General features: G+C 45.1%; 1 protein-coding gene across 1 annotated transcript; it reads right to left on the bottom strand.

Annotated features, from left to right (window-relative positions):
- Positions 1 to 2,308: 2,308 nt before the first annotated feature.
- ccnd2a (cyclin D2, a) lies at positions 2,309 to 27,835 on the bottom strand. Its single transcript, XM_086028657.1, has 5 exons — positions 26,598 to 27,835; positions 25,051 to 25,266; positions 22,404 to 22,563; positions 9,233 to 9,381; positions 2,309 to 2,904 (listed from the first exon to the last, which is right to left on the bottom strand). Exons 1-5 carry the CDS (start codon positions 26,790 to 26,792, stop codon positions 2,731 to 2,733), a joined length of 894 nt encoding a protein of 297 aa, XP_085884783.1. The 5' UTR covers positions 26,793 to 27,835; the 3' UTR covers positions 2,309 to 2,730.

Here is a 27,835-nt window from a genome sequence, read left to right as displayed (position 1 = left end):
AAAAATATTGACTTTTTTTTTTCTTGAAGTCTTCACACCTCCTCTGTCCTCTCTTCACTTTGGAATACAGTATCTCTAAATCTTAGAAAAAAAAACCCTTTTGTGGGTCTGGTCACCCCATAAAATATATCAAACACAAATTGAAAGTGTGGTCTCAATATATAACACACGCAACAAGACATTGCAGGAAAGACATTAAGTTTGGGTGAGAGCTTACATCCGGCAGAGGCAAAATGAAGGAGGGCAATTTTCAAAAATGGGATGTTTTGGCAAATCAAATCACCAAAATCAAACATCCCCATATTTTCTTCAGTCTGACAACAAGCAATGTCGTTCATTGAAAAAAACAAACAAAAAAAACAAACTCAAGCACACGTGAAAGTCTCTGCCTGATGACCCCCCTCGTCGATTATTCGAAGCAGCAAAGCTCAAAGAGGACTGAATGACGCACAACATAGCCTCACACGTTGTTGGACATTTCTGCAATTTCAAGCCAGCACCATAGAAAGTGAACAGCCACTAAAACACACATCACTTGTGGTGGTTTGGAAACTTAAAAAAAACAAAAAAAAAACAAAAACTCATTGGCCTCTGTAGAACATGTGCAAATAATGGATGTTACGAGCACCCGAGCGCCGCCCTGTGTGACACGACTGTGGCTGTGATGCAGATAAATAGAAAGAAATATTCAAGTACAAAAAAAAAAAAAATAAAAAAAAATAAAAAAAATCTTGACAGTGTAAAGGAAAGCCACAGATGAGGGAACTGTGTGTCTTGGCCTTTGTTTTTGTTCCAATCCTTGGAAATGGACAGGCTCCTTGGATCAAGTTGGTCTTTGCTTGAATAGGAATGTTCGTTTTGATTGGAATGTCCTGTTTTTATGGGACTCTTGCTTGACATAGGGGGGTGATTGGGAAACCAGCCCTACAAAGTAAACCAAAGAAAAGGACAAAAATAAAAAGTAAACGAAAAGAAAAGAAAAGAAAAAAGAAACACCCACCCACCTCTAAATCACCACCAATTCATTTTGACGTTATCTCCCGGGGAGCATGTTCTCAAAGTGCTTTGCCATTTGAAATCAGATAGGGAGCTGAACACAACCCTATGTGGGACTCCAGATGCCTTGACAATATCTTGTACTCCTCCAAGCAACAAAAAAGGAAAGTCATCCTCATATGATCTGGTAGCCTTAGTTCCTCATCTTAGCGTCCATGTAAATGGAAACCAGTACATTTTTTTTTTTTTCAATTCAACTCAATTATCTGTGTTATAGTACACCTCCATAAAGAGAATTTGAATTCCACCCAGTCATTCTGCTCTCAAACCTCAATTGGGTGTTTTATTCATCATTCAGCCACTGGCTGTACATCAGCAGCATGCTCCCGCGTCCCGACACTCCTCGCCATTCTATTCCATTCATGCATCCAAACTGTCTTTTGCCATTCTTTCCACACCCTGTCGCCTCCCTTTCGAATGAACACAGGAGTCCCCCGTCCTCCTGCTTTTGAGGCATTGTCCTCTCCGCCGTTCAAATGTGCTCTAAAAACGCTTCGTGTTGGAGAGTTCTGCACTCCAAAACCTCCTTTGACTAAGGAAACACAACATTGTAACACCATGTGACAATATGTGGTCATATATCAGAATTAACAGAATGGCAGTAATAAAACAAACGCCTCGCATGACCTGTGAGGCTGACGCTATTAAAGATGTGACAAACTTGCTCTTAGAAGGACTCCGAGTGAAGCGAATGTTCCTTCACCCAAACACACTCCGTCTCATTCATAGCTCACGATGCAGCAGTTTGTTGCTGGCCAACAACGGACCTAGATACACTGCTAATGAATGAAGGCAGTAACATAGCATAGACGCCCCGTTATACTGATAGACAAAGTATGTATGTAACCTCAGTCTGCTCCATCGTCTTCTAACATTGTAAGTGCCTCGCGCCTTAGAATGTTTACTGCTAATTTAGATACAGGATCCCATTCAAATCGCACACGCGCACCCCCCCCCCCCCCCCCCCCCACACACACACACACACTGAGGCACGCTGAAGTCACTAAATGACCCACACATACAAGCAGCCTGACAAAGGAGCTTATTGATCTTGACTACTCAAAATATGTCAAAATAATATTATTACGACTAATAATAATTACTATGACTACTAATGATGATTCAAATGATCCTGTCTCACCCCTGGATTTGGGACCCACCAACATTACGCATACTGTTCTCAAGGCTTCCTCTCCACATCTCGCTGATGGTCAGAAGATAACACGAATACATGTCAAAATAGGGGGTGAGGAAAAAAAAAAAAAAAAAAAGCCTAAGCCCATACTTTGATCCCACATATGCAACTTTCTGCCAACCAGCTATGGTTACAATATAACTTAATGATCATTCTATACAATCAATGGCAGAATGCAAATATGATTGGTTTCCCTTCTGTATATCCAAGGCACCACGGAGCTTCATCGTGCCCCAAATCTGTTGCTTTTAGATAAGAAAAAAAAAAAATCTAGATTCCATGGGCAGGCATTTTTTGTCTTGAAGAACAGAAAAATCTACAAAAAACTAGCAAGCATTGTTCTTTTTCTTTTAAAGGGCTTGTGTTTTTAGCATTTTGTTTTTTTGTTCTTTTTTTCTGCTTTTAAGAAAGTTTTTTTTTTTTTCATGATTCGTATTTTTTGTTGTTGTAAATCCTGCGCGATGAGGCCATCTTGTGGTTCACAAGTTGATGTCGCGGACGTCTGTCGGGGTGGAGGACTGATCCAGCTCGTCCAGGCCTTTACTGCTTGGGCCTCTCTGACTCTGCTGCTGCTGTTGCTGCTGTTTCCGGCCCTCGCGGAGGCTGCTCTCTAACACACGCTCAATCTGCTCCTGGCACTCTTTGAGAACATCCTGCAATTTCACAAGAGAGACAAGAAAATGTACAATGCTGTTGACTAAGCAAAGAACAATCGTGTCTATTATAGGTTACCCAAACCCTGGAAGCAGGAAACATATCATTCTGGTTCAAGATGAAAATTGTTATCGAGGCTGCAGTCTAATTTGTTTTAAAGTCAATCAGATCCATATCAATACAGTATATCTGTCTGAAACCATCTGACTAGGACGTATTCATCATGTTTCCAAGTTGCTAAACATGAGCTTAAAGTGGAAGTCAACCCAAACACATTTTTTTCAAGAATATGTTCTATGCAAGCGCACTAGTTGAAACAAGGCGTTCTGATAAATATTGCGTCTGCGGCTTAGACTTAATCCACTCGTTTTTAGCCAGCTCAGAGGACGGCCATTTTGTCACTTCTGTCGATTGAAAATGACATCACAGTTGCTCAGGGCTCAGGTACAGACCAATCATGGCTGACCTGTTTTCTGAAGTCATGATTGGTTCTTACCTGAGCCCTGAGTAGTTGTGATGTCATTTTCAGTCGACAAAATGGCTGCCCCCTGAGATGGCTAAAAAGGGGTGGATTTTGCTGCTTAACTCATATTCCACAAACACAATATTAATCAGAACGCCGTCAATTAGTGGGCCTGCTGGGAACATATGTTGAGCTCCCCTTTAAGTATGGTTGCCAAAAAAAAACTAAAAAAAACGGCAATGACCAACTGGCCACAGGTCACATTTCGACTCGGAGTGGCTCTCAAATAATTAAAATAAAAAAAAAAAGGATTTGTTTTATTTTACAGTAGGCTACAGGTAGCTGATCAGTTTTAAGTTGTTATATCAGTGTTCACCAATAGATATCGCTCAAGAGCACTTCCAATGCCAAGACTGTACTTTTTCACCAAAGAAAAGTGAGCAGGTCCTGGCCCGAAGCCAGGGCCAAATTAAGTCAAGAAAATTGTCTTTTTCAGGTAAAACAGGAAGCAGATTGTATTTGTCACTGAATTTCTTCCGACTTTGCTTGTAGATACGATCACCATTGACAGTTGGTGAAGTGCGTGAGCAGTTACTAAATTCATGTCCTCCTAATCATGGTATATTCAATGCTTATTTGTGTTACAAATGTGTATGTTGGCTTTGTTGGATAAGCAGCTGTTGTGACGGATCACCGGCGATGCAGAGGGGATGCAATGGGTGCAAATTTTACTGCCCGGATACTGCACCGGTGCAAATGTGAGTGAGCCAGCCCATTAATTTGGAGATTTTTCAATGACATGCAGGACCAAAATATGGTAGCATAATATTCAAAGTGAGTTGGTTTTTGTGAAAACTGCACAAAATGAGTTCTTGCACTTAATGTTGGTCTGTGTCATCTTTGACTGGGATTTTTATGATTTTTATGAGTCCCCTTAGCACAGGGAAAAACGATCACAGTATGTGATTATACAGGCATATGTATCTTTACGTCAAAGCATTTATAGTTGAGGAGTGGAGCTTTTATATGTGTTGTTAGTATTCAAATATATTAAGATACTCCAATAATGTACAATGGTTTAATAAAAAAACAGACATGCACATTCTTTGTCGTTATGTAAAATTGCATTTTTGTCATACTTCTGATTAGGAAGTGCACGGTCCTACGTGCCCCCCCCCGAGTAGCATCGACAAAAATGACGGCTCCTTCATCGTTTCATTTAATTTGCAGTTGCCTGCTCGAAAGGGCCACAAAAGCTCAAAAGTAAACGAGTGGAGGAGATCCATGCACCAGGTAGTCTGGAAACCCAAGTCTTAGCATTCCAAACCATACCACTTGGTGCAAACTTGCTATTGTGCCAGTGTAGCCCAGGGATAAAAATTGGCCTCCGCAACTATCTTTGTGAATGACAAGAATTTGGGGGGGGGGGGGGCCTGTATGCCAGACGTTTTAAATGTTCACGGACTTCCCAGCGACTCCCACTCGCAGTGAGGCCTAGGGGCAGACACGATGCAGATCCAAGCATTACGTCAGCCCACCGGGGTTGTGCGCTGAACGCCGGCCCCACTGCGCCACACACGCACACACCTGTGCCTGCCTTCCCCGACCATACAGCCAACCATTGGCCGGCTCCTCAGCCATTCCCAAGCATTGAGAAAACAGAGGTAGCCTTGACAACCACGTCTGAAAACACAGGTAGTACCAAAGCTATGTTAATTACATCCACCTCCTGTGGGAGCACAAAGGTGGTGCCTTTTTTAACGAGAGCCAGTCCTTGTGCCTGCCTGCCTGCGGGGGATCCATGGGAGACCCTGCCGGCTCGCCTTTCACCATCAAAGGCGCTCGAGCAATGTGAGAATCCACCTGGGAGAGGAGCCTCTCAACAGCACTGAGCCCTCATATCCGTCTGTGATGGCTGGTCCACAGTGGGGACGGACGGGGGGAGTGCCTCACTGGGGAGAGGGGGGTGCTAGTGCTGAGTGTTGAATAGATTGTTCGCACAAGAATCCCACAGATGTTGTATTGACCGTGCCGCAGAAACATTTGTTCACAATTGAGTGCGCTAATGGAGAACACTAGCTTCTCGCTGTGTGATTGGATGACACACGAAAAAAGTTCCTTGCGTTCATCGTACCTAATGCAGTGACGGCTCAAAGTGACCACTTTTTTTCCCTTTCTTTTTCTTTTTTTTTTTTTTTAGAAAGCTGCAGCTAATTTAAACCCGAAAAGCCAGTGTTGCAGTTTCAGATGCCGCCAGGCCAGGAAGAAACAACGCATAACTCAGAACAGAGTAGCTCTTCAGGAGCTGCAGTGCACATGGCTCACTGACAAAAGGTCATGATGTCAAAGGTCAAACAGCACAATAGATCACAGGCTAAAACATGCATTAGACATGTTTACGAATTGCAGTCCTAGCTATTTATGCCTATTGAGTTTTTTGTTTTTTTGTAGATGTAGGAGCAGCTTGAAATAATTGCCGCCATGAAATCTTTTTTCGTCAACACTGGTGGTTAGAATCCGGGAATATGGATTTGACTTCGACTCGGTCAGTTATGAAGGTAACCCAACTAGCGTCCGTCCTCTGAGGGGACCACTAACATGGCCGTGTGCGCAAACACGCCCACCGACATTCCCAAATGGTCCTAAAATGTCAATTCCTTTGAGAACATGAAGCAAAGCTCCAAAAACATGTAAAGCAACTGCCTGTCTTTTACCGCAAGAATGCATGCCTTCACTTCTAATAAGACACTCTCACAGTCTCTGCAGAGCTTTAGAGCGGCAACTCCGACGACTTGCCAAGCCTTATAGGTTTTATTTGCGAAAGTTTAATGACTTCAGCGTGTGACTACTGGAAACATTGGTAGCGTTTTCACGGAAGGCCGAGGCGCTTGCATAGCGAAGTCCAACATGGACCAAGATTGCTGAAAAGAGAACGCTTCAGTCAAGCATCTTGTGGTGCCGCCTCAACCCGGACAGCACATGATGGTCTCATATTCCTGCCATGTTGTTACAGTCCTCCCACCTCAAGCATTCATCATATTGCAACAATCTGTCTGTGTGACAAGGCAAGCACATTATTCCCGGGCGGCCTTTGTGACACGAGCGGCAGGGGGAAGTCGTGCAGACAGACAAAACCAAAAGGAAGAAATGTGCGAAGCCATGGAATGCGTTTCAAGTGCCGACTGTACCACACAAGGCCGGCTGGTCAGAGCTGGAGCGAGGACACACAACAGGCGACACACTTATGTCAAGAATCTTCCAGAAAGAGGCTGACAGTGGAAAGCCTAACTTTAGAAAATGCCATCATTCTTTTTTTATGTGGCCTAAAACAACTCACTTTGTAAAGGACGGATTTTCCAAAATAAACACGTTTCGCTTGCTGTGGTGACAGCCATTCTGAAACTCATCTCAAACTACAGCTTGGCATAAAACACATGAAAACAGGAGGAAAAAGGGAAACGCTCATTTTTAAATGTAAGATGTCAAATGACAAAATGTAAGGAGGGAAGAGCTTTAAAAGAATGAGGACGGAGGATGACTATTTTTATGAATAAGGATGGAGGGCCAATGACAAAAGGGTGCCCAGATCATGGACGGAAGAGGGACTGGAAAAATATGGTAAATTGCCCATCTCTGTCCAACATATACTGTACAAACTGGAAAAAATTCAAGAATAAAAACGAGCTTTAAAATTCTTGCCTTCCATTGGGATGAAATTATGTGTAAATGTCTCTTAAAGTTCACAAAACTGCACGGCCATCATGCACGATGGCCTGCAAGACATCTTGTTTTACTCAAAACTGTGGTCAACTTCATTCTACAGTCGTGTAACAATAATGTTGCGCCAGTGGCGTGCACAGCTCACAAATGCCCGGGGCGAATGGATTGATGCCCGCTAGATCAAGAACGGAAGCCCCTTCTACAAGTGCATTCAGCCACTATCAGCAACAGCAACGCCCCTGGAGATCGTTGATCGGGGGCGGGCTGTGGATACCCGGGGGGGGATGTCCGGCCCCGTTGGCCCTGCCTTCTGCACGCCCCTGTGTTGGGCACTTATTACATCTTTTATGATTGGGACATTTTGACACCAGAATACATTATTCATTCGACCTTACAGCTTCTAACGCATCTCTTTCTTGACACATCACTGTCATCTATCCTTCACGGGGAACACAGCTTGGGAACACCAGGCGTGTGCGCGCGTGTTTGTGTGCATGACGTGACACATATTTTTCCAGCAGCCCTAGGTGGTGACTGGGCCTTGTCACATTTCCGTTGGAAAACCGCAGCTTGTGGATAGCGCAGACGCCAATAGGTTGCCAGGAGGGGACGCCATGACGCCGTTGGCAACAGCGACAGCGTTGGCAAAACTTTCCCCTCACACTTGGCCTGGCTCGTGAGCTAGCTTTAGCGATACCCTCTTGCTGGCCAAATATAAATACAAAAAGTTATGTGTACTTATGTGTACGTTTGGAGTTTGGTTCGAAGCACCACCCTGGTGACTGCAGTCGAATTGTCATCAAGGTGCGACTTCGTTGTGGCACTGGACTGACATAAATGGACTTTTTGCGAACAATCTTTGCGGCCGTGTCAATGACTACATTGGATTGCTTTGGAAAGAAATACGCAACAAATGAGTGTACGATTCACATTTCTTAAAGCTGCGCCTCACGAGCGGTGGTCCGATACAAGTTTTTGAGTAATTTTACAAACCAAAACATACCCAATATGTTTACTTTTGGCTGGCTCCTAAGCAGTTTATACTTAAGTCTCTCATATATGTTGAGTTAGGAAAGGTGCCCTCTGCTTCGCCTCCAGCCCGCGCTGCAAAGCACGGCTTGTCTGGATCCAGGAATGTGGGGAGTTGATCAGAGAGCCATAGAGCAACTTAATTCCCTCAAGTCCTGAACCATGCAGTCTAAACACACTGAGGTCCTGTGCCGCTCGGGCTAACTATTTGTTTTTCCTCAGCCGGCGAGCGGGACTTCACACGGCACACACCAGAGGGAGCCATGCTTTCCAGCCGCGGTGCTTTTTGGAGCAAAAAGGAAGAGGCGGGAGAGGCTTGATTGTCACCGCAAGCCTGATAGTCCACCTCCCCCTCCTCCTCCTTTGACGCCTTTTGGGCCAGGATTTAACAAACTAAGGTGGGAGTCACAGCTATGTGCCCCCTGTGTAGTGAGCGCACACATATTCTTGTTCCAACTAAGTCAATTCGCGCAAGCCAAACACCATCATTCTTGAAGCACTTCAACTGATTCGGGCCCTCAGTGCTTCGCTGCCACCTTGATCTCGGTGCCGATTCGCTTTCGGAAGACAGAACTCCGTGAAAGTCCGAATGAAATTAATTTTGCCTTCCAATGCTGCATTTTGTTAAGTGCAAATGAGCTAAAGCAGGTTGAGACTTGAGACTTCCAGCCGTATGATGAATGCCAGGTATCTGCTGTTTGGACTCGTCTAACCCACCACAGCAACATTCCCAGGATTGTTTACATGAGGAGGCCCTAGTCGGACGAAAACCTGCCACTTGCTTACTAGTCAGCTTTCTGACAAACATACAGGAAACAAATGTTCTCTTACTTCCATTAGATGTTGTGGCATGAGTAACAAAAACACGACATAGTCAGTTGCCAAGGCTATGAAACTACATCCAAAATAATAGAAACCCCAGATATGATGCAGTGCAGTTGTATATCACTGGAAACTACAAAAATAAACATATTGCTAGAATAATGCCTCACGGAATTACCTTTGTAGATGCACATTGGATTATAGACTAGAGTATTTATTGTAGTGTCCGCCTTTTTGCAAACACTGGCAAAGACAACATGGGACTAAAAGACGTTTTGTCAACATCAACTCACCACTTCTGTATTTGTGATTTTGGCCAGCAGGTCTGTCAGACTGTCCCCCCACTGGGACTGGTTCACTGAGTCCAGCTGTAGGCCGCAGATTGCTGCCCCCACACTTCCTGTGGCAATCATGGATGGAGGGTACATGGCGAATCGGAAATCTGCGGAAGAGGGAAAAAGCTAATTGAGTAAACGTGGGAGTGATGCTGCAAATTTTTTTCCTGTGCGGAACACAGATTCATGTGAAAAATTCACATTTTTGATAACCCTTAACCTCCCCAATTCAAAGGCCATTTAAACGTTTAAATTCAAGTTGACATGACTGAAAACAGATTGGTGTGTCTTTTAGGGCAGGATTTGAGGATTCCCGGTGGGTTACATTTCTTTCTCATTCGTATTCAACAAGTTAGCTGTAGAAAAGGAAGCGTGCATTGTCACTTTAAACTAGCAATTAAATAACTCTATTTATCAGAGGATTACGTATTCAGCTGGTGTCGCTTCATAATTTTATCTTTTAATTAATATGCTCCACAAAAAAAGTACAGTACAGGCATGTGAGACAATACTGTATGATTTGTTAATCTGGCAGCCAGTTGATAAATAATCCTTCTTTTGCGCACAGTCAGAACGCAGCGCTCGGTAATGACCAGCATCCTGGATAATGAGGGTTCACTTGGCTTGTAAAGGAGCTGAAAAGCAGCCGCCCTCCCTCACCTCCTCTCCAACCCCCCCCCCCCCCCCTCCCTTTCCCCCAGGCCGGCCCCTTTTCTTCCATCTCCTGAGTAAATCGTGTGCTCGCTGAAAAAGCCCCATAGCGCTTGGAAAGGGAGGAATAAAGAGGCTCAGTGCCTCTGCCAATGCTCACTGCTGTAGGTCCTTTTTCCACGTGTGGTCACAGGCGTGCGCCTCAAAGACCAATAACCTTGTTAGCTCCCTTCACTGTCATTCATAATGCAAATGAGACAGCTTGTGAACGGGCCAGAAGCCCGAAAAGGCAAGGCAACTGGCATAGAGGCGCGAGGAAGGGGGGCACGAGAGAGAGAGAGAGAGAGAGAGAGAGAGAGAGAGGGAGAGAGAGAATCGCCATCTCTCACTCCGCTATTCTCTCTGTACGTCTTGCTCAACGTCCACCTTTCTTTTTGGAAAGCACACGGCCCGCTCGGGGGCCACTGAATGACACGCATGCCCCAGGCTTTGTCGCGGCAACAGGCGGTGGTTTGCGCTGGCGACCCTCCTATCTTTTAGCATATTAATAGAGTGGCGGGCCAGCGAGAGGGAAGGCAGAAGAGTGTGACTCCATTGTCCGGAGTCATCACCTCATTTCACCCAATTGAGAGACACAGCATCCGTCCCCTGTGTGCCGATAGCAATTCAGCGAGACGGGCTGGACAAAGAGCCTGGCTGGACAGCGGGGACGCGGGGGGTCAACAGCAAGAGGAAGATGAAGAAGGAGGGATGGACAGAGTGGCGACAAGGCCACCGGGAGAAAAGACGGGACGGCGGTGGGCGTGGTGGGAGAGCGTCGGGGGTTGAGGGGCGGGGGGGGGGGGGGGGGGCGCTTGACATCTCTGCTGCACATCACTCTCAAGTCTGTGTCCAGACCCTTGTGAGGTTTTGCAGGAAGAAAAGAGTCGCCCTCCATTGACCCTCACCTCCTCTCCTTCCCCCACAAGCACGCCTCTGTTCCTGGGCCACCTATGGGCCGGGGCGGTGGGCAGCGGGAGGGGGCAGAGGCAGAGGCAGCCTGCGCATTAACATATTGCCATATTCAATTGCAAAGCAAACGGCATGCGATGGCTCTGAAGGAGATTTTTCTTCCTTGGGTTTTTCCTCCAGCTGGAATCAAAGAGGTGGGCCCTTTGATAGCTGTAAAGGCAGCCCCTCGCTGCCTTTTTAACATGCGCAGCCAGGCCTTTTCTCATCGTGTGGGCTCAGTGTTGACAAATAAATGAACTTATTATACACCCCTGTGTTGGTGGCTGGGCCACTGCCAAGGGGCCGATTTATTAAAGGCCACCTCGAGCCAAGGGGAAAGAGCGGACAAAGACCCTCGGCATTACATCACTGCGGTAATAGTGCGACTTTCTCCGGGGGGGTTGAAAGGAGAAAGAAAGACATACATGGATTTACACTACGCGTGATGTGAGAGCAGACTGACTGGCAAGGGAGAGGGCACACCTCACGGGCGAGGAATAATATACTGTACGACATGGACATACAGTACACAGAGACAGGCGGCGCAGATGTACTGTCGTTTTTGTGGCCGAGCCGAGTGGCGGGCGGTGGGCTGCAAGCTGACTTTTCGCACTCCAGACAAGGCAACAACAAACAAGGCAACCGATGCGGGCCGTCACGCCGGCCTGGTGGCGGCGGCGGCGGCGGCGGCATGCGGGGCCAAGAACGCTCGTATTTTAGGAGCCGCTCATTGATATTCCTGTTGAGGATAAACAGTGTACGTAGCCGAGTGGGGACGCACGCCTCCGATGGAAAGCTCTGTGTAAGTGGCGCGCTCGTCTGGCCAGCGCGCCTGCCTCTCAGTGCCTTCAATGGCCCTTTCTCTCTGTGTCTGCAACTCCATCCTCTCTGGCCTGTCTGCTGGCCTACATGGCACACTCCTTGTGGGCGGCTGCAATGTATGCGCATTCAACTTGTAAATGAATTTACACTGGAGAGTTGAACACCGGCCATCAAAACTGGCAGAAAATCCCAAACTCCCTCCTGTTTTTCCAACCTTGCAATAAATCAAGGTCCTGTATCGTATGGATGTCGTGCCTGTTGACCATGTTTAGTAAAGGTGAAAATTAAACATTATTTTAGGATCGCTAAGTCACTATTACCACTAATGCACCATCACTCAAAACACCCGTCTTAGTATTTCCCTTGGTCTTTGAAAAAGTTTCACAGACAGACCATAAAATGTTGTCAAGCCCGTCCGCGTACGCCAGGGTAGTTGACGGCAATGCCCCTAGCTAAACAAAGTACATACAGATGCGCAGCAGCAAACTTGATGAACGTCATGAACATTTCGACATGTCTTTTTATGATTACCGCATCATGAAAAAATAGTGAACGACACAGCATCAGGAGCGACAAGGACGTCTGATATGAGCGCAGGATTTCAAACCTACAACCTCTGGCTTGAGAGACAGCCACTCAACCACATGTTGTGCCAAACTCCTCTCCATCTCCTGTTTATGTATTGAACCAACTTCAACGCTCCCCTGCAGTATATACAACAGAATAAAAGCTTTGTGTTCGGGCCAAGATTTCACACTAAGTCAATAGTGAGTAAATTCATCATCACTATCACCAAGGTTTAACATGCAGACTTCAAATGAGGATGTTGCCTTTTCAAACACGGGGATGAATGTAGCAGCGTCCTGAGATAAATTCCCCTTGCGTTTCGGGTGTGAGTCAGACGGCTACATGGTTTTCAGCGGCTTACGGATGGAGGGAACTCGGGACATGCCGCTGTGTGATTCACTTACTGTGTCACACGTTTGGGCGCAGGCTACTTCCTGCTTCATCTGTTGCCAATGTGGCGGCACCGGACATGATCCCACATATCAAGGATGTGAGGATAATTTGTCGGAGGTGGTGGCTAATTTGTTCAGGCTCTGACGCATCCAGCGCTCAGGTTTTTTTTACGATAACAAACAGCAGTCAAGATCGTTTCATTGACCACATCTGAGATGAATCATTCATTTCGAGACCGATGTGATGAGTGTCTCCATGCCAACGCCATTCTGGTCCAGTGAGATTGGCATCAAAAGGCACATGAATCACTGAAAAATATTTGCACTGTTGCATAGAAATCGCATGATCATATTTGTCCACAGTTTCACCATCTTGTGGCGCTAAAAGGCATATATGGAAGGACAACTTAAAAAAAATAAATAAAATAAAAAATAAAAAACTCTATACTTGATTTCTGGTTACGTTCTGACACGGACACCAACTTTGTCTGAATTTGACCGGCTGCATGAACATATTGTCTAAGTATAAGTATGAATATACTATTTCAATAAATGTTGGTATTTCTTGCACTATTGCTCTCAAACAGAGAAGATCCAATTCCGAATTTGTATGCCCTGTCGGAGACATGGACTTTAAACAAGAGGGGGAAAGGAAAAGGGTGTCTTCTACCTAGTGAATCATTAGTTTTCCTCTGTGGAACTAACAAGTTAATGATCAAGTTACTTGACAGTTCAAAGCCGCTTCCTAGCGCTTCTTTCCGTTGGAGAAAAAAAAAAAATACCATTCATAACTTACATTCATAAAGAGCTTGTCCTTGCTACTTGACCTACTGGTGATGACATCCCAACATGCAGGACAATGGACTTCCTCTAATCAATCAATCAATCACATTTTATTTATATAGCACTTTTCATACATAAAAATGCAACTCAAAGTGCTTTAAAACATTCAAAGCAAAACATAGAATTATCTTCAATCAAAAGAAAAGATAAATTATTTAAAAGTTGTTGAAAGCCAAACTAAAAAGGTGTGTCTTGAGCTTCCTCTTAAAAATATCAACAGTCTCTGCAGACCTGACATCCTCTGGCAGGCTATTCCAAAGGTGAGGACCAAAATGGCTGAATGCAGCCTCGCCATGCATTTTGGTCCTCACCCTTGGAATAAATAAAAGGCCGGCGCCAGAGGACCTCAGGATCCGCGAGGGCTGGTATGATAAAAGCAAATCAGATAAATAAGATGGCCCAAGACCATTAACACATTTATAAACTAATAAAAGTACTTTAAAATCGATCCTGAAACACACAGGGAGCCAATGCAGCAATTTCAAAACTGGCGTAATGTGCTCCCGCCCTCTGGTTCTCGTCAGCACCCGAGCGGCTGAATTCTGCAGTAGTTGCAGTGGTGAAATGCTCTTTTTCGGGAGGCCAGAGAGCAGGGCATTACAGTAATCTAAACGACAGGAAATAAAGGCATGCATCAGCACTTCCGTGTTAGCCTGAGAGAGAAACGGGCGGACTCTGGCGATATTCTTAAGGTGATAAAAACCAATCTTGGTTACATTTTTAATATGAGGAATAAAACTGAGCTCAGAGTCAAAAATGACGCCAAGGTTCTTCACACAGTGTGAGGGATTAAAAATGTGTAGTTTTGGTAAAAGCTTCTCTCTCTGACCTTCGGGACCGATAACTAAGACCTCAGTCTTGTCCTGATTGAGCTGTAGGAAATTATCTGCCATCCATGACTTGATATCTAAAATGCAATTTAAAAGGGTATCAATGGGTCCTGTGTCATCAGGAGACACGGCAATATACAGCTGCGTGTCATCAGCATAGCTGTGAAAGCTGATGCCGTGTCCCCTGATGACATCCCCGAGGGGAAGCATATAAAGATTAAAAAGTAAGGGGCCTAAAATCGAACCTTGAGGAACCCCACATTTAATTTCATGAGTTTTAGAGGAACAAGTATCCATACTTACAAAGAAATATCGGTCTGTGAGATAGGAATAAAACCAGTCAAAAACAGTACCAGAGATGCCCACTAGATTTTTAAGTCTATTTAATAAAATTTGGTGATCTACTGTATCAAAAGCAGCGCTTAGATCCAGTAGCACCAAGACTGTGAGTTTTCTCACGTCTGCAGTGCACCTAATATCATTTAAGATCCTTAAAAGAGCAGTCTCCGTACTGTGGTTCATCCTAAAACCAGATTGATATTTCTCCAAAATATTATTTGTATTTAAAAAATGATTCAACTGGATGAAAACCAGTTTTTCTAAAATCTTACTTAAAAACGGTAAGTTGGATACGGGTCTGTAGTTATTAAAAACGCTCGGGTCAGAACCGCTCTTCTTCAGAAGGGGCTTCACCACCGCCGTTTTAAAGGCAGCTGGGAAGACGCCTGTCTGAAGAGAGCAATTGACTATATTTAAAATTTGTTCTTCAAAAAATCCATAAAATGTCTTAAAAAGAAATGTGGGAATTGGATCCAAAAGGCAGGTTGTTGGGTTTACCTGGGAGAAAACTCGAACAAGTGTCCTTGCATCAACCAGGGCAAAACTTTCCAGTGTTTCCTCATGTAAATATGATTGTCCGGGTTTATTAAAACTTGTGTTTTGACGGGCTAAAAGACTGGATCTTATGTCATCGATTTTACTTCTGAAGTGGTCTGCAAAGTCCTCACAGAGAGCATCTGTTGGTCTCTGTGGGGACTTATTAAAATCAGAACTAGTTAAAAGTTCAAAGGTGGAGAAGAGAACCCTGGGGTTGTTTTTATTGACTGTAATGAGGTTTGAGAAATAGGAAGATCTTGCCAGTTTTACTGTTTTATTGTAAGATTTCAGTTGTTCGCATAAAATTTCATAGTGTACTGTAAGTTTACTTTTTCTCCACCTCCTCTCTGCACTCCTGCATTTTCTCTTTGATATTTTGATAGCATTGTTTCTCCACGGGGGTACAGTCTTTGTTTTTGTTGTTTTAATTAAAAGTGGAGCTACTGAATCTAATGATGATTTAAGATGTAGGTTAAAATTGTCAACAATAAGATCACAGGGTGCAGGTAAAATGTCAGCAGGAGTGTTTTTTAAGATCTCGATAAAATTTGCTGCCACCTCAGAAGATAGGTAGCGTTTCTTCACTGTTCTGACCGGGACTGCTAGATGGTTAAAACTGGCGATGTTAAAATAGACACAGTAGTGGTCTGACACTGCCAAGTCAACAACAGAGGACACACCAGCAGACAAGCCATAGGTTATAACCAAATCCAGGGTGTGTCCTCTGTTGTGAGTTGGCTGCAAGACGTGCTGTTTAAAATCCAAGCAGTTTAAAAGGTTTGAAAAATCTCTGGATAGTGGGTCCGAGATGTTGTCCATGTGTATATTAAAATCGCCAGTTATTAATATTCTGTTATAACTGGAATATAAAATGGATAAGAATTCTGAAAATTCTGTAATAAAAGAAGTGGAATGATGGGGAGGTCTATAGACGGTAATGCAGAGAATAGGGGGACTGCTAAAAACAAAGGCATGGTGTTCAAACGATAAATAGCTGCTAAAAATGATCTCCTTTGATAAAAGAGTATTAATAAAAATTGATGCAGTCCCGCCTCCTCTTTTGCCATCCCTTGTAGAAAATAAAAAGTTAAAATTCGGTGGGCAAGCCTCGTTGAGAGCAACTGGAGCATCTGTACCAAGCCATGTCTCAGACAAAAGTATACCATGTAAATTATTGTCTAAAATCAGGTCGTTTATGATAAAAGTTTTGTTTAAAAGGGAGCGCACGTTCAGCACGGCCAGATTAATTATTGTGCTGGACGTGCGCTCATGGTGGTACGAATGAGCAGTATTAACATATACTAGATTACCACTGTTAAAACCACGTTGTTTGTGTGTGCAAGGGAAGCGTCTGCCGGTGATGGTTTCAATGGGAAAATTGTCCGATAGTGGTAATGATAATGAGGGCCTGCAGGGGGAGCTAGTGAGGGTGGTGGTACTGTGAGCAGCTGGTATTGGCCTGTAAGTGATGGTAGTGACATTGTCATTGCAGCGTTTATGAGTAGAAGAAGAAATATGATTGGTAAACAAGAGTCAGCTGGGAGTGGAATTGGTTACGACATGGTGGATGTTAGCGGCTAAAATCTTGCTACCAAGAGAGTTCGGATGAACACCATCCGGCTGGTAAAAAGACGGGCGATTCCAGAATAGGTTAAAGTTGTCAATAAAAGCAAAGTCAAGGTGGCCACAAGTGCGTAGGAGCCACGTGTTCAAGCTTAAAAGGCGGCTGAAGCGCTCGGCTCCGCGAGACAATGCCGGCAAAATGCCACTCACCCAGACCGAGAGATCGCAGGTTCTTAACAAGGCAAAGAGGGCGTGAAAGTCTCTCTTCGTCTGCTCAGACTGTCGGCGTATTGTCTCGTTTGTCCCAACGTGAACGATGAGCCGGGTAATGGATGATGGCAGAGAGTCAAGAACACCCGGCAGGATGTTAACTATGTCCATGACTTTCGCTCCGGGAAAACAGCGGGTGACGCAGCCGGGATAGTGAGTACGTCTAATGGTGCTGTCGCCAATTATAACGGTGGTCGGTGGGTGACGTGAGGAGGGAACGCCAAGGGACTCACCACCGGCGGAAGATTCACGACCCCACTGTCCAGGATGGCTCCGCCGAGGCCGAGTGAAGACGGTGGATGACACCGATGAGTGTCGCCGATGATGCTGGTGATGACGACCACCCTTGTACCGGGACACCGCGTCCCGGAGCAGCCCGACGCGTGAGTGGACGGCCGTGTCACCGGCGGACCCGCCCAACATGGGGTTCCCGGCCGAGGTCGTCGCCGTGGGTGGCGGGGAATCCGAGGGAGCCCCTGGGAGCACAGCCCCAGCGTCGGACGCAGCAGTCGGTGTCTCCGACTGCTGTAGTGCAGTGATGGGAACAGGAGACTCACTCGCCAGGGCGGCGAACCGATTCCCCAGGACCAGTTGGGGGCGGTGGGGTTGCTCCCCGGCCCTCCGGCCGCGGGACACCACCTTGACCCAGGTGTCACTCTGCAACGGTGTCGAGCAGGATGGCCCCGGGCAGGCAATTGGATCCCACTTCGCCGTGTCCGAGAGGCCAGCCGCCTCAGCCGTCATTGTCGCCGACAGGATTTCACGAGCGCGCCTTCTCATGACCACCGCGGAGAGTTCGGGGAAACGGGTCGCGAAGCAAGAGATGACCGATTCCTTCTCATGGAGCTCCTCTGAGAGACGACGAATATCCCTTCTTAGGTCAGAGATTGTCTTATTTGCCTTCTCCAGCAGGCCATTGTGTTCGTCGCTGTCGTCTGAAGGCATTTTAATACACTAGCTCCAAGCTAGCCCCAAGCTAGCCCGTTTCCGTCTCACGCTAGCTGTATGCTAGTCCGCGAGATCAAGCGACCCAGAGATTAACAAAAATTTAAATAAATAAAAAATAAGATAAAAATAGTCTCCAAAAATTAAAAAGAGTAAAAACGCAACGCGCAGGTGAGGTAGATTCGAAGGCGAAAGTGCAGAAGTGCAATCGATACCATCCACGTCCAAACTCTGACGTGGCAGGAGAAACGCAAACGGAAGTGACGTCAACTCTGCTGTTCACCCAACATCCAGGTGTAGCGTTTGATCAACATGTATGACCATCCAAAGCATGCATACGATTACAGTAAAGGCTATAGGAGTGCGCATTAAAAAACAACAAAAAAAACAAAACAACAACAACAACAACAGGGCGTAATCCCTGCCAATATGGCCAGAAGACGAAGCTCAATAACCACAGCAGACAGTTTGGGGTGCATCTGTCTGCCCCGCGCACCCCATCTATTCTCCCACTTTAGCCCAATTGAATGAGAATGACGAGGAAGCTGGGGGTGCTTGGTGTGCGTGTGTAGGAATGGAGGTTCATAATCTCCCTTAATGAGCTTGTTTCTGGGCTATTATCCGGCAGGCTGCCCGAGGGAAAGGCCGGTGTTTCCTATCAAGTGGCCCCGCGGCGCTGACCCTCGCACGGCTCTGCATATGAAATGTAAGGGCCGAGTCTTTTGTCTCCCCTCTCGCAGTCTCGAGCTGAGCCCCTCGATCCATTTGCATAGTCCTGAATGGACCGGCCAGTGTTATTAATTAATACAGAGCCAGCCTACGCCACCTGACAAAAACCCACCGAGTGGCCTGAACGGAACTGTTTCATCAAAAGCGAGGAGCTATTAGGAAGAAGAGGCCTTATTCTCCACTTCGCCTTTCTCCTTGTTCTCTTGAAAACGCTGCGCTGCGGTTTTATGCATGTTTTCTTTCTCACTAGACGGGCAGCGGCGGTGGGATTTGTGGCGGCTGGTGAGTTGAATGAAACGGAAAGGCCACAGGTGACCTTGTTGTCGACTGTCTTGCAAATGTAAATCCTCCTTGCGCTGCGTCTTCAGCTCTTCAGACCGGCTTGGAGGATGCCTCCGGGAAGATTCTCACCAGATAAGGCAAGATTTACGTCTGGGAACACTGAGCAAAAAGGGTTTCGAATTCCCAGATATCTTCAGCGCATTCAATTGTTGACTCACTCGCACTCTTCTCTTTCTGCGTCTCGCCCTCACTCCTCTGTGTTTGCCGAGTGCATACATAAATAAATGGGCTGTTGCTAATCCAGCACTATCTGCGGAAAGGCTCTCTCCGAAGACGCAATGTCAGGAGGACTCGGCTCGTAAATTCACTTCCACTCCCTCGATGAAGCCATTACGGACAAAGTGCATGCTGAGTCTTTCACAATCTTGCTTTGAGAAAAGGTACTATCAATGACATGCTGTCATTGAACAAGAATCCACACAAGACAGAGGGAGTCCGTTCGTCTTTCTTTTTTGCTCACATTACACATGAACCCCCGGCTGCATCGTTTATGTTAAGGCGATGCAACTATGCCTCGGTCCGAACCATGTCAGTAAAAATTCCTGTCTGAGGTCTGCACATAAAAAAAAAAAGCTATCGGTGGCATCAAAGAAGAGTCGTCATTAATATGCATACATCGCTCCTCCTGCCCTTTTGGTAGCTTCTCAGATTTGAGGTGATGCAAAGAGGCGGCGCATACCTCCCCGCATGGGAAGGCTATCATGTCCTCCAGCTGTGGGAGGCGTGAGAAGCCCAGAAGGAAGGAGAGAGTGAAACATTCAAACCTCTCGCATCTTCTTCACCGCCATCTACAGATCACGTTAAAAGGCTGCGTGTCCCTCCCAGGACTCGCTTGACGTTTGATCCTGTGGCAACAATACACCTCACATTAGCCCGCCAAGCCTCCACCCCTGTCCATCACTTCTCCCAAGCCCGTGCCACATGGGAACGCTCCTCAACCGGCCGGGTTTGCTTTGAAGTGTTACTGGACGCTACCGACGAGCCTCCAAAACACCGCCACATGCCAGAGTGTGGCACGACAGATGATGGAGGGAGTCGTAACTCTGAAACACCTTCAATGACGTAAGTTTCATTTGGAATATCTTTCACCCAGGAGGTAATGCATCTCACTGAAGTTACGTCAAGACTCTGAGCCGAGCTCTACTTTGATACGGAGCTCAGAGAACAATGTGCAGAAATGCGTTTGCAACATGGGAAATGTATGCAGTTGCGCACTGCCATTGCCACTTTTCCTTTTTTCGGCTCAGCTCTAGATGCCTCAGGTTGGGGCGGCTGCTTTCTCCACTTCAAACAGTATCGTGGAAAAGTGCAAAAAACAAGTCACGTTGAACGCAGCAAGACATTCTAAAAAAGACCGCCGATGATGGGAAAAACATTATCATTCACAAAATAAAAACAAAAATGCTTTTAAAAATTGAAAACTAAGTGAAGCTAATTTTTTTTTTTTTAAATGACGTATCCGCTCTCCCGGCAGTAGAGGTAGAAAGACGGAACAGCGCTCCCGGCTCTTGTGGTAGAAACGCGGTTATGCGTTCCAAGCCTAAATGGGTTAACACACTCGGTGCATTAACACATACAAAGAGCGCATACAACATTAGTGACGCACGCTATACTATATTCTGTCTGCTCTGTAGGGAAAACGGATATTAAATGAGAAACCGTTGTACAGTATCGTACAAAGTATTAAAGCCTCGATAGACCAATGTGAGGTTGGCCAACTTTAACAGACGCTTACCCCATGTGGCGCCGGGCCGACTGTCGGCACGTCACGATGGCGGCCGTCATCGGCGGCGGTAGTCACTATTTCTCAGGGTTAGAAAAATACAACTGGGGGTGGATTATAAAGCGTAAACAATGCATTCAGCTATATTTTTGGCTCACGATGAGCTCCCACGCAACGTAAACCCTCACGTACTTGACACGCTAGCTAACTGCCAATCTGCGTGACCAAATGTCACACTCACGACGCCGATTCAACATGCTGAAACGCCTACCAGACGCTTCCTGACGGGTTACGACGCTACGACGGTGGTCACTACACCAATCAGATGGCGCAATCAGACGCCACGACGCTTCACGACCTCCAACGTCGGATTGATGTATCTAGTCCTTTACTGCACACTGAAGGAGCATCCTCTTCTTCCTGCTGTTAAATACGTCACATTTCTTCCAGTAGACCTCTGTGCTTTCCAACATGTTGGTGTGCAAAATGTGCTACTATACAGGGCAGGCACGCATTCCGTACTGCCGTGCATGACATTGTGTAACAACAACTTATGCTTAAAAATCGCAAGGTGCAATGAGCGTACTTATATTAGGGGCTCATTCCTGCCACAGCAGTTTCTTATACATTATCTATCATAGTTGCTTAAGAAGTCAACCCAAATGTATTTTTTTTCAAGAATATGTTCTACAGTATATAGGCCCTCTAGTTGAAACAAGGCATTCTGATCAATATTACGTTTGTGGAATATGAGAAGTCCACCCATTTTTAACCATCTTCAGGGGGCGGCCATTTCATCACGTCGGTCGACTGAGAATGACATCACAGTTGTTCAGGGCTCAGGTAACAACCATTCACAACTCACCTCTTTTCCTGAACCTGAGCCATGATTGGATCGTTATCTGAGCCCTGAGAAACTGTGATGTCATTTTCAGTCGACAGAAGTGACAAAATGGCCGCTAAAAGCAGGTGCATTTTGCTGCTTACCTGATATTCCACGAACGCAATATTAATCAGAATGCTTTGTTTCAACTAGTGAAGGCACATAATACATATTGTTGCAAAGATTTTTTTTGGGGGGGGGGGGGTTGACTTCCCCTTTAAGTTTATAAAACTAAATATGATTTTAGCAAAAATGCCCTTTGTTTTAATCTTTGTCGTTTAATATCATAGATTAGCTTTCAGGGTTCATTGTTTTTTTTGGTATTGAAACTTGTAGTTTGCATCGTTGGAAAATAGTGACAATTTTGTTTTTATCTTGCAATCGACAAATACTCTATTAAAAAAAACCCACCTAATACTGAAACCAATAAAAATAAACTAAAATGAAGCATTTTTGAAAAAATAAAAACTACCGGTACTAAAAACTGACAAACCTTCTCTAAAAACAAATTAAAAGTAACCGAATTTAAAAGACAAAAGTCAAAATGAAATAAAAAGTAACTACAGTATCATGAAAAATGTAAAAGTATTTTGACCCTGATTTGAACCCACACAAAAAAATGGCAAGCCTACAATGTAAAGAAATGAATGTATGTATTTTAGTGTATTTGAGCAAGCGCCTGTGCTTCTTGATCGTGTCCTACCTGTAGCACAGAGGGCGATGAAGGTCTGGACATGTTTGCGTATAAGAGTCAGTTTATCCTCAGGCAGCGGCAGCCTCCTCACTATGTGCTCGATAAAGTCATTCGGCGTCACTGCTGCCAGGTTCCACTTCAACTTCCCCAACACCACCAGTTCCCATTCCTGAAAAAAAAGGAGACACCAGCGGATTGTGGTAACGGACGTTGAGGACACAAACATTAAAGTCCATAAAAGGCAGAGGAGACATTTATGCGATTTGCAGTTGTTCGGGTAAGTTATGATACTTCTTCCGCAGATCCAATTTTGGTTTTCGCATTGTTATTATTATTTTCTCCTTCATACAAAGTAGTGATTCAATTGCAAAAACCTTTCGCAGTACGTTGAGTAATTTCCTTAATGTAGTCTCATCTGACTTTTTTCTTTTGAATTAGCCCTCAGTTGCCATTCAAACGGCCTTGTGAGCATATGAATTCTGCCTAGCAACAAGTGGCCGTGTAAACATGTGACGTGTCTGGTGACCAAAGATCCGAGCAATTCTGTAGAGCTACATTGCTTTGTTTCCTGGCCAGTTCAAATTTTGAAATGTTTTATCCGAAATTACTAATTGTTTGTGTTGCCCACACCATTTATTATAACATTGTCATCAAAGGAGACATTGAAAGAGATAAGTGCAGTTTTCACGGTATTTAGCCTACCAAAGCCCACCAATTGTTTTCATCGCAAACGTCATCTGGTGCAGACGATAATTATATATTTGTTTGTTTGTTTTTTGCAGCCCGACACAAGCAATGTCACCAGCTCAGGTGACCTCACAACTGTTTGCTCCCTCCCCGCTTGTCTGTCTGGCATCTGGGACTTTCCTAAAGAGGCCCAGCAGAGGTTCCGCTGTGTGTGAGCGGAAGGGAAGGAAGGCTGCGCATTGGGAAGAATCAGCATTTCATCTGCATTCGAACGTTGAAAGAAATGTAAAAACACTCTTAAACGGATTTCCTCCCACGCAAACCATTAAAAGTCATTTGGAAAATCTCTGTAAATCCACCATTGTCAGGTGCCAAACAGGCCTACAATTCATATGTATAAATGCCTCGCAATCACACAAGACATTGCTGTAGCAGCGCACTGAGCAGGGTAGAGACACATGCTGCTGTGCATGTGATGGGACATGACACTAGGTGTGGTGTTCTCCTGTCTTTGGGTGTATTGTTACTTTCACTTCCTAGGGCAGGAGGTGATTAACTGAAGAGTTGGTGACTAATTTAGGAAAACATTTAGTGGTTAGGTTCCGGACTACTGCCTTGTGACTGCAGCCATGGATGCTGCTCATTTTCTTCCTCGGAGAGACCGCATGGTCTCAGTCATGAGATAATCCAACATGGCTGCCGCTGACCCGGTATGTTTTTTTTTTCCGCTGACATTTTCAGACATGCCATGTTCTACTTATAACATGCTACGAAAAGGGGCTTTACCTTCGTCTCAAAGGATGACTTCTATTAAATTAAGAAAAATGGTCGCGTCATGTGAGCACAAGATTATTTCCATGCATAAAGAGCCTATTCCACAAGTGCGGCTGCACTACAGAATCTGTGACAAAAAAAAAAAAAAGCTTGCAACATAGCAGAGCTGAATGCTGAGTGGCAGGTCGTCCCCCACTTCCTTCTGCTACTGCAGTTCAATTTACAAGAAATTCTTACCAAAGATGAAGACCACAAAAAAAAAAAAGAAAAAAAAAAAAAGAGAAGAAGCGATCACATGCACTGAGCAGCTGATCTCTGTTTCCTGTATCTGCATGACAGCCAAAATGCTGCCTTATACAGAAACACTGAGAGGACGCATCAGGAAACAAACAGCAGAGGGCCTCAAAAGTTAAAAGTTAGACATGCTGTTTGATGGAGTGCACCTCTTTCACATGCTGACCAAATAGGTATGAGAATGGAAATGAGAGCGCTGCGTCGTGGAGCTGCCGGCCGCTTCACGACCATCGGTCACTTCTGAATTATAAAATCAGGCCTCTTTCACAACACGGGTGGGATTGACTGTTGTTTACCGACGGATGTTTATGTAGCACTGCAGGGCTTCGTTATCTGATGTGAGACTGGGCCTAAGTAATTGCTTTGCGCAGGTGAAGGCAGGCCTTCGCAGCCAAACAATTGTTCTATCGCCCCCGACCAGCACGGCATTCATGCAAAATAGACCCAGCATGACATAACATGGCATCATGCGTGTGCAACGGTGGTTATTTTTGGATGGAGGCTGAACTGTAAAAGGCAAACTTGGATTTCTCTGTGCCTCTCTCCCACTCTGACAGGAACAGAGTCAGAAGTTTGGCCGCCATTCAAGATGACCTCGTTGCTCTGCGTGTGCAAATATTTGCCGCTAGATGGCGATGGAGACCATTAGACAGATTTTAAAGCCCAGCCAGCCAGAGGGGTCTGTACAGTAAGGAGCCCCTGAGGAACAATTCACTTGTGTTCGGCTTTTTGCGTTTCATTAAAAGACAGACTGAAGTGCACCTCGGATCACAGTTTGATTTGTTTTGTCTTATTCGAGGGGGGCAGGGGTACAGGTCAAAATATTCGAAAACGAAAAAAAATCAAAAGGTAGGTTAAAATGTTGGTGTTGAGCAACTGGTGACGTCTGAATGTTGCTTACCAGCAGCTCTTGTGGTCTGATGGAGTTATCTGTGTAGATGCAAAGCTTCTCTGCAGTTAATGGACGAGTCTCTTTCAATTTGGATGCAAGAAACATGCAAACTGCTCCAAGCAGCTGCAGGTTACACTTTTTGGTGGGGACCACTGCTAGAAATCTGTCTAAGTAGTTCATGGCCAGGGGAAAAACTTCTTCCTCGCACTTCTGCTCCTCACAAACCTAAACAGAGAGAGAGCGAGAGGGGGTGGGGAGTGGGGGCACCACAATAAATACAATATAATATCATACAATACAGCAGTGTTCCGTGACGTCTTTTATTGCCCCGCGCTTGAAAAGCATAAATACGCTTTAAATGACATATAAACGCACATACAAATGCGATGACACTCCAAAGTTGGGGACCAGCCAAGTATTTGCGCCCGGTCCTGATCGGTTGCGACATCACATTTAATCGAAGTGATGATTACAACAAAGCGTGTTTTTAAGTGTGAAACGCGTCAATAGAGTCACATTCCAGCAGTTAATTCACTAAGAAATGAATTCAAGTCACAATCGAGCCGAGCCAGAAAACACCCCGCTCGTAGCGCAGCACGCGGAAACACTTTTTCTACATTCGTCATGTTTTTCAAAAAATATTTAAAAATAGAAATAAATTGTCCGGATGCATTTCTTTTGCACCATAATAAACTACAACGCCTTACACGTCATACCCGACTATGCCTATCCAAATTGTGCGAGGTTTAATGCGAATAAAATGTCAAAATACAAGGCAAGTCGCAAGTGGCTGGGTGGCGTGCGTCACCAGCGAGCCGACATATTCACTTCAAAAATTAATTAAAAATATCCAGTAAGTCGGAACTTGATAATATCTACATGAAAATAAAGCAGAGAGCCTCAGCAATCTTTGAAGTTCGTTGTTGGTGAGAAATAAATGAATTAAGGTCGACTTTTGAACATAATTCCTGCGTGAGGCATTGCGAAGGGGGAATAGCAAAGGCGCAAATAGGGCCCTCGCCCTTCCTCCATTTCAAACAGATACCGCAAAAGTTTGCAACGTTAAAACACATCATTTCTCCAGTCTGGGGACAAATAAGTTCGCCCTGCGCCATAGCCGATGGATTTTAAGTGCTGTTATTGCGTTTATGACATTGGAAAGTCCTCTTAAAAAGCACAAGCGCTCCTGTAAAAAAACAACATGGCGAATCGACTAGCGCGGTGCTCGGCGAGTGCATACGTGTGCATGGAAATAGTCGGTCTATCTTTAATAAAATCATTAAAAATATTCAAAACAACTTCAACACACAGCACTTGAGACACGGGCGGCAAACCTTTACAGTCGTTATGTATGGAAGGTGAAACCAGCGCAAAGACGAGCGACACGAGCGTACTTGAAAACGCCGAAAAGCTCGCAAAAAGCCCACATTGTCCCCAAAATGAACAAAAGTAGCCACAAATGGGAAGCTAAGTCCGTCAATGTTGCAAGTAAAAGCAGCACCGAACGCATGAGGAGCATTTTAAAGGACACAACAAGCTTTGTGTGGCGTATATACCTCCAACATCCAAGTAGCGACCATCCTCCTCATAAAGGGCTGAATGTCTCTCTGCACCCCTTTAAAATACGAATATTGAGGTAGAAACCTCTCCTCTATGGTCAACAAGCTCTGGAGGACTCGGTCATCACAAAGGAGGTTCGGATCGGGACGAGCCCGTATATTGGTGTCCATTTCAAGGCAGAGCAGCTCCATGGCGTTTGGCTTAAGTCACAACAACAACAAAAAAACAAAACAAAACAAAACCAAAACACATAAAAAGAAGCAGGATCACTGTATGGGAAGTGTGTCGGTGAGGAAAAACACACCGTGGTGGAAGGGAAAGTGTACAGGAGGCATAAAAACCGAGGCGAGACTGCAGGGGCTCCGTCGGCGTCGTCCTGCCTCTCGTTGTGGAGAACTTTTCCTGTGTTGTGTCCCCTCAGTGCGCCTCTACTTGCATCAGGCGCATTTCAAGGCTGCGCTGCAGGCGTGCGCAAACTGACGCAATTCACTTCATTAGCTCCGAGCAGCACACGCATGGCTCTCTCTTTGCTTTCTTTCTTCTTCTCTGCCATGCGTGCACACGCCGCGCATATATGCCTCAAATCAACGTATTCACCATTTTACCCACAAAAGTTGAACAACACGGGTTAAAAGGGCTAGATTACTACCTTCGAGCGCTGACTTCTATATAAATGCTTAAACAATACAGGAAGGGATGTAATTTTCTTTTAAGTTACGTATATTTTTTTAAAATAAAAAGTACTTCACAACGACCAGGTATATAGGCTATATTCGCCAGATTGTAATTTAATAAAAAAAAATTTTTAATAAATAAGCAGCTGTATGGACGACTTTTTACAGTGATTCCGGTGAACAAAGAGGGGCTGCCATGTGCTTTTCCAGAGCAGGGCAACACTATAGCACTATAAACAAAACTTTTCACCCACTGTCAAAATATGGCATGGGCAGGCAAGTGGGTAGATATAGGAATCAGAGAGTTGCGTTTATTAAGCAGATAGTTAAAAAAAAAAAATAGAGCCTATATGAGAATCTGCATGGGTAAATATGTTAATCCTCCCCACATATCCCCTATTCTTCTTGGGCGACTTCAAAGCTGTGAGCTGTGAATGAAGGCCGCAGTGCATCAGGGGAAGACTGTAAAGTCCTCCCAAATTTGGAGCTGGTCTTTTCCATCAAGCTCCTATAGGCTGCATAGCTCTTGCGAGAAAAAGCAGGGGAAATGTCTCTTTAAA

The sequence above is a fragment of the Filicampus tigris genome, chromosome 4, assembly GCF_054856515.1.
Source record: "Filicampus tigris isolate MCC_2025a chromosome 4, RoL_Ftig_1.0, whole genome shotgun sequence".
NCBI lineage: Eukaryota > Metazoa > Chordata > Actinopteri > Syngnathiformes > Syngnathidae > Filicampus > Filicampus tigris.
This window is presented reverse-complemented; position numbering and strand designations above follow the sequence as displayed.

Excerpts from the sequence above, each read along its gene's own strand:
- ccnd2a (XM_086028657.1), bottom strand. The coding sequence starts at position 26,792 with ATGGAGCTGCTCTGCCTTGAAATGGACACCAATATACGGGCTCGTCCC. Across the intron at positions 25,267-26,597 it reads TCGCTACTTGGATGTTGGAG|GTTTGTGAGGAGCAGAAGTG; the intron begins GTATATACGCCA and ends CTCTCTGTTTAG. Across the intron at positions 9,382-22,403 it reads CATCGCCCTCTGTGCTACAG|ATTTCCGATTCGCCATGTAC; the intron begins GTAGGACACGAT and ends CCTCTTCCGCAG.